Source organism: Lutjanus erythropterus, chromosome 3, assembly GCF_056507025.1.
Source record: "Lutjanus erythropterus isolate fLutEry1 chromosome 3, fLutEry1.hap2, whole genome shotgun sequence".
Classification (NCBI taxonomy): domain Eukaryota; kingdom Metazoa; phylum Chordata; class Actinopteri; order Lutjaniformes; family Lutjanidae; genus Lutjanus; species Lutjanus erythropterus.
The window spans coordinates 29,403,402-29,413,366 of NC_139319.1; the positions used below are offsets into that span (position 1 = coordinate 29,403,402).

The 9,965-nt window shown below is 39.2% G+C and overlaps 1 protein-coding gene across 1 annotated transcript; it reads left to right on the forward strand.

Moving 5' to 3' along the window:
- The first annotated feature begins 1,479 nt into the window (after positions 1-1,479).
- On the forward strand, positions 1,480-8,064 carry LOC146330218 (nicotinate-nucleotide pyrophosphorylase [carboxylating]-like). The gene is made up of 5 exons (XM_084713470.1): positions 1,480-1,560; positions 3,901-4,154; positions 6,096-6,406; positions 7,186-7,317; positions 7,426-8,064. Exons 2-5 carry the CDS (start codon positions 3,902-3,904, stop codon positions 7,633-7,635), a joined length of 906 nt encoding a protein of 301 aa, XP_084569596.1. The 5' UTR covers positions 1,480-1,560; position 3,901; the 3' UTR covers positions 7,636-8,064.
- The last annotated feature ends 1,901 nt before the right edge of the window (positions 8,065-9,965 follow it).

Consider the following 9,965-nt stretch of genomic DNA (forward strand, 5'->3'; position numbering starts at 1 on the left):
CATGTATTGTGCCCTGCTAGAGAATGTGGAGACAGTCTGTCTGCCCGATAAGCCATAACCTTGGGACCTCAGGAGAAAGTATCTGGAAGCACTACTCTCCTACTTGTGCAGCTGTGGACTGTAGTTGTGCAGAGTGACCAACTACTAGTGTGCCTGTTCAGGTTAGATGACCTATGACTGGACCCTTCATGACTGCATTGTCACCCATATAAAGAGAGACTCAGGGAACAATCTAAGAGCTAGTGAGGCAAGTGAGGCAAATTCCACAACAGTAACTTAACTAACTTTAACTCTAGCAAATGTAGTCAGTACGTTTGTGCACGACACATTCATGCACCTGTGGGTTTTGTAATGACACAGCCTTGCTTACTGTTCTTTTCTTCTTACAACTGTCATCAAAAACAAAATCAACAACAACAACAAACAAAAACTTGAATCCAAATTTTATTATTTTGGACCAGCCTCCTCCAAGATAGCTGCCTCATATGTTTGCCAGGCAAAGGCTGCACTAGAAATTACTTTGACATGTTTGAAAAACAAAACATAACTTGTGAATATCAAGAAAAATACAAATGTTTAATTTTAAATAAACCCTTTTTGAGTCATATGTCTCAACTCTAAGTCACGTCTCAACTCCTGAATATCAAGTCAAAGTCGAATCTTTTCAAGTCAATCAAGCCACCAGTCCTCAAATTTGTCTGACTTGAGTCCAGGAATGTGACTCAAGTCTCCCACCTGTGACAGTAATAGGACTATTGTTAGCACTTTTTAAAAGTTAAAGCTAAAGTACTGATACCTGAGATATTTGCTTAAGTACATTAACCAAGTATTTGTACTTAAATACTTCCTATCTCTGTGTCCTCCCATAATGAAGGCTACATCCTTTTATTTAAAGGTGAAATATGCAAGTGTGTCTACCTTCAATGACTGCTAGCCTGAGGCTGAGATAATTGCTATTCATAATGTGACCACAGATGTCTGACAGTAAAACCAATGCCGATGTTCATCTGCAGCAGGTTGAGTTGTTTTTATTGCTTGTCACCATGGTTGATTTTGCAATAACTTCCCTGTGCATACTTACCACTGCTGCTGGCCACCACACCCTTGGGGAACCCAGTGAAAGCAAGAGATGCAGGCCCAAATATTCCCTGATTGCTGGTGTAAAGACAATTTTATGAAGCAGGCAGGTACAGGCTTGTATGCACAGTGCCACATGTGAAAACAATTATGCACAGAATACCACTTTACTGGCAATTAATAATGTGAAAGAGTTGTACATTGTAGTTTTCCATGAGCAGTATGCAGGCTAGTAGGCCTACTGTAGTTAATTGTTCACTTCCACTGAATAAAGACCCTCTAAATACATACACTGACATGTGAATCCTTCTTGGTTAAAATAACCAATGTAAAGCCAAGCGTGATAATGCTTAGATAGCCTGTAAACATTCCAACATGGACTCAGGGTCAAATTCCACATCACATTTCTCCTGTGGCTCTGTGAGTTCAGCACTACAACTCTACAGTCTGTGACCAACAGAAACAGGAGGGCCATTCATGGAAGTAAGTCTCATTTGCATTTATTTGTGCTGTTCTAATCCAGACAATTGTGAATTTATAGGCTGTGGCTGTCATAATTCCCTGTATACTTGTGTATCTAGCTGTAGCTCATGATACAGCTGAGATCTAGTAACTGAAATACAACATCTGGTTCACATCATTTCCATATTCATACCATTCAGTGAGCCCTCGACCCATGTATGCAAGTATCTGTATTTATTATGTTTTTCCAGTCAGTCTTTAGTTGTAGTTGTTGTTTTATGTAGACATATAAAAATGATAAGTTGAATGCAGTCTCACTATATAAATATTTCTTCACTTCTCTTTTTGTGTCCTCATGAATTTTTTAAATCATGCTTTTGAGGCTATATTATGTAGAAAAGTATTTGTGCCAAGAATAAGCAAGGATGAATATTTTTATTTGTCATTCCAAGAATTAAGACTAAATCTCAAGAATAAAGTCGATTTGATGAGAGTAAAGTTGAAATGTTGAGAGTTAAGTTGAAATGAATAAAGAATACAGTCAAATCTTCAGTATTAGTACCAGGAATAAGAATAAGTAAATTATGGGAGAGATTTATCGCTGTTTTTTGGTTATTATTTTGTTTGTATAAAGTTCTCTCTGTATTAGTTCCAGGAATAAGAAAAATTAAATCAGAGGAGAAAGATTTGTTCTTTTAATTTAATTTAATTTTTATTTTATTTTATTTTATTTTTTATATATTTTTTGCATCTAGAGAATTTGAAGATAAGTTGTAATCTTGAGAATAAAGTCAAAATGTCGAGAATTAAGTCTCAAACTTTTAGTGCCAGGAAAAAGAAAAAATAAACCAGAGGACAAACTCTTGGGGAGGGAGTTTACAATTTCAGAATTAAGTTTAAATGTGGAGATGAAAGTCAAAATCTTGAGAATAAAGTTGAAATGGTATTTCAACTTCAACTTCAGGTTCTCAACATTATGACTTCATTTTCAAAATGTCACAAAAAAAATTCTCTCTTCTTTTTTTCCGCTTAATTCTCGCCCTAATACCGAAAATTTGACTTTATTCCCAACATTACAACGCCATCATCCATCCATTTTCTTCTGCTTATCTGGGGTTGCATTGTGGTAGCAGCAGGGTAAGCAGGGAAATCCAGATGTCCTTCTGCCCAGCCACACTTTCCAGCTCCTTCTAGGGGATCCTGAGTCATTCCCAGGCCAAATGAGATATGTAATCCCTCTAGTGGGTCCTGGTTATACCCCAGGGTCTCCTCCCAGAGGGGTGTGCCCAGAAAGCCTCTAGACATGGAGGTGCTGCCTCTCACCCCAGCTGCTTCACACTTGGCTGCAAACCCGAGGAAGCTAACAGATACGCATCATCTGTAAAAAGTAGCAATGCAAGTCTGAGGTTCCTGGGGTGAGGACACTCTCCTCACCCTCGCTGCACCTTGAGATTCTGTCCATGAAAATCACAAACTGTATCTGAGACAAGGGGCAGCTGTGGTGGAGTCCAACACCTACTGATGACATGTTTGACGTTGTGCAGAGAATATTTACACAGCTCTCACTTTGGCTATACAAAGCCATTTAGACTGGGTGGCTCATGGCAACTTCCCTGGTACCTCAGACTCCCACAGTACCCCCCACAGGCTCCCTTGGGGATTCGGTTGTAGACCACAAAACACATGTAGACCAGATGGTCGAATTCCTATGACCCTCCGCAATAACGCTGCAAGGATAAAGAGCTGGTTCACTGTTCCACACCCAGGATGGATTCTGCATCGCTTCTCCTGAATTTGCGGCTCGACAGTCAGTCAGAGGCTCCTTTCCAGCACCCTGAATAAACTTTCTCCAAGAGGTTGAGCAGTGAGTTATCCCAATAAATGGAGCACACCCTCTGGTCCCCTGTTTTAAAAAGGGGAACCACCGCCCTAGATTGCCACTCCACAGGCACCGTCCCCGACCTGATGCCTTGCCTCTGGAGAGTCTCTTATCTACCTCAGAGACCTCTGCCAGAGGTATAGGTGAGACTTCTCTTCAGATTTTGCCTCCTATGCAGAGGATGTGTTAGCTGAGTTCAGAAATTCCTCAACCTGGTCCTTCCATCGCCTGCCAGTATCCCCAGTTCAGGTCAGCAGTTCTCTTCCCTGAGTGAACATGGCCTGGGCCAAGCCCTGCTTTCCCTTCCTGAGCTGTCAAATGGTTTTCCAGGACTTCTCAATAGAGTACACACTCACAGTCCAGTACTTTAGAAATCAAAGAGTTACTGTGAGACAATGCAACACTGAAAGTTGTTTAACTGCTTTCAGTTCCCACTTTCATGTCACAAGAAATTAAATGTTTACCCCATTCACGTGTTTCAGAATGGCCTCAACCTCACACACAGCGGCACACTCCATCCCACCTCACGCTCTGAAACAGCTGGCACAAGAATGGCTGGCAGAGGACACACCAAACTTTGACCCGGCAGGAGTATGTGTGGGGTCACAGGAAGTCGAGGCCAGGTTGCTGTGCAAAACACCACACAGCATCTTGGCAGGTAGCCCCTTCTTCACAGCAGTGTTCACTGAAGTCGGCTGCACTGTGGACTGGATTTACCAGGAGGGAGCTGAGATCGGTAGGTATTGTAGACTTTCCTCCAAAATATTGGATTAGATAAATTTACTAATCCAAATATAAGAAGTTTGGTCACCTATGCATAGTAACAAATAAGTGATGCACTCATCAGACACCTGACAACATGAAGACCAATTAACAGGTGATGGTAGTGAATTGACCGGTGTAAAACCCCATCTGTGGCTCTGATATGACTGCTTTAAAGTTTGACATAATAACCCTCATTGTATCACCAGATGGAGCTTGGAAACTTTCAAGTTGTAAAAGAAAGTTTCTGACACAAACTTGGGGATGGAGTTTAAAAGATGAAGGCTTTTACCAGGTATGGAGAGTGTAACAAATGATGCTACACTCCGATTTAGGATCCAGTGTTTGGCAGGATATGTCAACCTTGCAGCGATTGCATCTATTTTTTTCAGTCACTTGTGAGTCTCTCAACTTAATGAAAATGCAATGATAAATCACTCAAGTTCCCTTTGATCTTGTTCCTATCATTGACTGAACTGTTACCACAGCAAAAAACAAAGCACTGGCCACTAAACTCTGATAGAAAACTTTCAACCAAGCTGCCTACACACCTGAAAGGAGTTTAGTTTCCAGAGAAAAAATAATCCGGACAGTGTCTTTGAAACATTCACTTACCAATTTAATCTCATCTCAGTATGAACCCCAAAATATTTTCAAGAGGAAATAACTTCAACCTGCTGCAATCTAGTTTACTAAAGTTATACAGTAATTTATAGTTTCTGGTTATAGTCCATAAAATCTAAAGAATAGTGGACTCAGTATTCTTTGTAAACACATCTGTCAATCCTAAACTCTGGCTGTAGGCAAGTTTAACCAACCTCTCACTGTCTTTCTTTCTTTACCTGTCAACCTACTTTTAATATCAAATCTTTTAAGAGCATTTCAAATGCAGCACAGACCAAACACAGCATGGCTGAATACATGTGATGAATATGAAGCAACAGCCAGTATAAGGTTAGCTTTGCACAAAAACTGGAAGTAGTTGGTAACTGCACAACATGTGATGTGGGGAGGGAACAACTTCCACTGATGTACAAAGGGCATCAGAAATTGTCATTCAGATTGACATACTGAGATCTGCAGATAAAATAATCTAGAAATCCAAGCATTTGTGGAGTTGTGATAGTGAAAATAAACTATCTTGGTGATAGCAGATAGATGGTATGTAACATGTAAAGCCATGTATCATATCACTGACTATATTTCTATTAATATGATCAAAAATATAAATTTAGCGACAAATATCAGTAATAAATATTTAAAATGCTTTCTATACTCTTTTCACAGTAACCTGCTTTTCTCTTCAAAAGTGAATTGACACACACAGCTGCAGTGCTACGTACTCCCACCTCCTCATCTCATTTGCATTTTTATCTGTTTTCATGTTGTAGCCTCATTACATATCTTTAAATAAAAATTAAAAATTTTATGCCCTTAATGTTGAGTTAATTTTTTTCCAAATGGTATAAAAATAATATTGAATATTGATATTTTTCAAGGTATTGTATCGAAATTAGGAACTGTATTGTGACAATGCTAATTTCTAGAAGCAAATTGCACGGGATCCTGAAATGGGAAGACCTGCAGGGACTCCAATATAGCGTTCTCAAAATGTTTCCAACCACAAACACCGCAGACTTCTATTTTATTCTTTTATTGGGTGCTCTTATTTGAATGCAACATCATTCAATTCAAAATGAAAGCTTTACATCAAATCTCTTCAATTAGGAATGCTAGTGTTTGTCACTGTAGTTTCATTCATATGACCTCATGTAAAAATTAAGAAAGACAGTTCCTATGTGTTGATTGGAAAGCTGTGGAAAATAATGCTAAGTGTGCTCAGTGTGTTCGCCCTGGCAATTTTCAAGGCTCTATTTGATGTCAATCCTCCAATGTAATCATCTCACCTCCACAGGTCCAGATGCCATCACGCTGACTGCTGTGGTGAGAGGCCCGGCAAGGTGCCTCCTCCTCGGCGAAAGGCCGGCTCTCAACTGCCTGGCCCGGGCTTCTGGTATCGCCACCCGCTGTTCTCAGCTCCAGGTGATGGCAAAAGTGGCAGGCTGGCACGGAGAAGTGGCTGGCACGCGCAAGACCACTCCGGGCTTCCGTCTGGTGGAGAAGTACGCCATGCAGGTTGGAGGCGTATCCATGCACAGACAGGACCTGAGTGGAATGGTGATGCTGAAGGACAACCATGTCTGGGCATCAGGAAGTATCACACAGGTGGGCAGTTTCATCACCATCCATCCGTTTTTTCATCATACAGTTAATTTAAGCAACATTATTACTGTGATGATGTAACGTTTACCAGCAAAATAAAAGATATAATCAAAATGTATTCATATTGTGGGGCAATTTGCTCTCAAAATTCTGAATGTTTTGTGAGTGTTATCACTGTTTCTCTGGAAACACATGGGGTCTGACTAATAACTGAAGAACAATCAGTCACGTTGGTAGAACCCCTTCGTAAGGAAACCTAGTTTAGTACTCAAGCTAGTTGACCATTTTCAAAAACTTGGTTTTCAGTAGTATGTATCAACAAATCCAGACAGAAGTGCTGCTGACTGTTTGAGGCTGTACCTAGGCACAGCGGTGCTTTTAGCTAAATACTAATGTCAATATGCTAACATGCTCACGATGAAAACCCCAACATCAAGCCTCAACCTCTGGCAAGTTCTTTGCTTTCTTTTTAAAAGGGCCTTTCTTTGCTTCCATAGTTTTACGAGCGTTAAGTAATTAAAGCCACACATTAACATTAACATTAATAGTATGACTTGATACAAAAACAATACATTGCAGGCTTTTATTGTTTTGGTAGAATATTATTTTGATCAAACCATTCCATCAAAATAACAAATAGTGTTTGCGAATGGAACATTCAGCTTTAAGTGACATACATGTCACTTCAACATAAGTGACAAAGAGATCACAGATATAACTCTTCCTCTTCACATGGTCCTGTGGGTGATATGTTGCATTTATATTTTCATTTTGTTCTGTAGGCTGTGAAAACTGCCCGCTCAGTGTGTGGATTCAGCAGTAAGATAGAGGTGGAGTGCTGCTCTGCAGAGGAGGGCAGAGAGGCGGCTGGATCAGGGGCAGATATTGTTATGCTGGACAACTTTCAACCTCAGGTAGAGAGCACTAAAAGGAGACAAGCTGAGGCCATTTCTTATTTTCATTGCCTGTTTTTTTTCACTTGCTCTGCCACTTAACTTCTCCACGCTGTCTCTCATCTACAGGAGCTCCATGTTGCAGCTCGATCACTGAAGGAGCAGTTTCCAACCCTGTTGATAGAGGCCAGTGGAGGTGTGACTCCAGAGAATATGGCCATGTATTTCTCCCCACATGTTGACATCATTTCCCTGGGCTGTATAACACAGGGCTGCCCAGTTGTGGACTTTTCTCTCAAGGTTCAAAAGTCTGTTTCTCACTCAAGGCTGCAAGAATGACGACCACTGCAGATAAAATGTTGTTTGACTGAGAAAATGCTGTTAGATTTTGTTCTGATGAAAAGAGGAGACTTTTGGTGCAAAGGATTGAGAAATAATTCACATCCTGTTTACTCCCTGTGTCCTCAGTCATTCGATTAGGTTCAAAGGAGAATAGAAACTAGATTGTGCTTGTTTTTTTCTGTGGCCATGTAGGCCAAATGACAATTTCATGTAGTTCTTGGAAAACTACGCAAAATTATACTAATCTCTGATACTAATCAGAGATTTTACAGACAGGATAAAAGAAAAATGAAGCTAATATCATATGTTGGAAACAGTGGTGGTTTCTAAAAAGCTGTACCCAAGTAGTAGTACTGTTGCATTACTAAAATGTTACTCAATTACAAGTAAAACTATTAGTTTTAAAGATACCTAAGTAAATGTACAAAAAATAATTAGAGTTACTTTTAATTGCTGATGTTTACTGAAAATATTTTCTGTTTCTCCAAATCTTCAGTTTAAATTATTCCTAACTTCTGCACTGTCCTGCTCAGTGGTCATCTTCACGTCTCCTAACCTCTGCCTGCTGCAGTGGTTGTTAACTTTTTTTGTCCACGTCATGATTTTCATTGGCCTGGCTGCAATCAGAGCATTATTGAAAACAAAAATGAAAATAAAAGGTTTGGATATAAATTCAAATTGTTGGCCTACTCAGTACTGAATTATACTCAGGTAAAAAATAAATTTACAGAATTGAAAAAATACCCTCCAAAATGATTTAATTGCAGTATTGTGACCAGTTGTAATTTGTTACTTCCACCGCTGGTTGGCAGACAACTTATGATATGATCCAGTATGTAAAGGGTTTGATTCACTCAAACATTTGGGTGCAGCGGAAGCAAGCTGCAACTCAACATGATTCAAAACAAATAAACTTTTCTAGTCAAATAAACTTGATCTTAATTCAGTTGTACTTGAGAAAACATTTAAATAATCTAGGATATTAAAGGGATAGTTCACCCAAAAATGAAACTTAAGTCATTATCTACGCCCCCTCATGCCGATTGAAGGTTGGGTTTAGTGTTTTTAGTCCACAAAACACTGCTGGAGTTTCACAGGAATACAACATTACAGAATCTCCAATTGAAGTGAACGGTGGCCAGTTTTCAAATGGGACAAACAACGGGAAAAAACACATAAAATACCACAATCTCCTCCACATAATCCAAGTTTCTTAAAGTCCCAACATGCTGTTCACTTGCGCCCGTGTACTGTCACACCACCACAGTCAGTTCTCACAGTGTCGATGCGCACATGAACATGGCTCCAAGCTAAAGATTTAGGTTAAAAACATGGTGTAAATAATGTCTTTCAAGTCAACTTGGCATGTAGGGGCTTTATGGCACTTGGATTACACCGGATGAGCAGGCACTTTATGTTTCACTTTATGTTTGTTACACTTGAAATGAAGTCATCACCATTCACTAAATTCTGCAGAGAGTCTGCAATGTCAATTTCCTGTGAAACTCCAGTGGTGATTTGTCAACTAAAAAAAACCAACTAATCTTAAATCAGCATGTGTGTGTATATATATACTTATTATAGGCACTACTACCCAGTATATAGGAAGTTAAAAGCTCCACCTTGACAAGACAAAAATAACAGAGTACACTGGGTCCTTGCAAGTTTCTCATTTTATCAACATCCTACCAGTATATATTTAAGCAATATTACAGTGTGCTGTCATGCTGATTTGAACATGTTCTAAATGTCCATTTACTGCCTGTTGTATAACTCTAGATCCTAATTATTATAGTATACATGTATATATACATATATATATGTGTGTATATATATATATATATATATATATATATATATATATATATATATATATATATATATATATATATGTATATATATATATGACTTTAAACTAAAATGAAATATGCAAACCTAAGTGTTGATCATCTTCTTCCCTTGTTGTGTATGATCTTCTTCTGTTGACTCAGTAAACGTTTTAACCACAAAAATGTCCACAGCCCTGTATGTGCCTGTTCTAAGGTCTGACTTCTGAGATGTCAATAGCTTTAAGTCAGTTGTGAGGGCAGGGTCTTTCAATAATCAGCTCTATCTTATATGCTTCACTTTTCCCTTCATAAAAATGTTTTTCTTAAAAGTGCAAAACAAAGGTTTCAGGATTTAGGAAAGAGGAAGCAAGAGGAAAAAGAGACATTGCGCAGAGCACTTCTGTGAGAACAGAAGTGACACAACCACCTGCTACGGAAACGCCCTAACTTATAAAGCACACAGGAAATACTGCATAGCCATATCTGTCAGCCAACACC

Coding starts and splice junctions, on each gene's coding strand:
- LOC146330218 (XM_084713470.1), top strand. CDS start 3,902: ATGGCCTCAACCTCACACACAGCGGCACACTCCATCCCACCTCACGCT. Junction 6,407..7,185: donor CATCAGGAAGTATCACACAG/GTGGGCAGTTTC, acceptor TTTGTTCTGTAG/GCTGTGAAAACTGCCCGCTC. Junction 7,318..7,425: donor TGGACAACTTTCAACCTCAG/GTAGAGAGCACT, acceptor TCTCATCTACAG/GAGCTCCATGTTGCAGCTCG.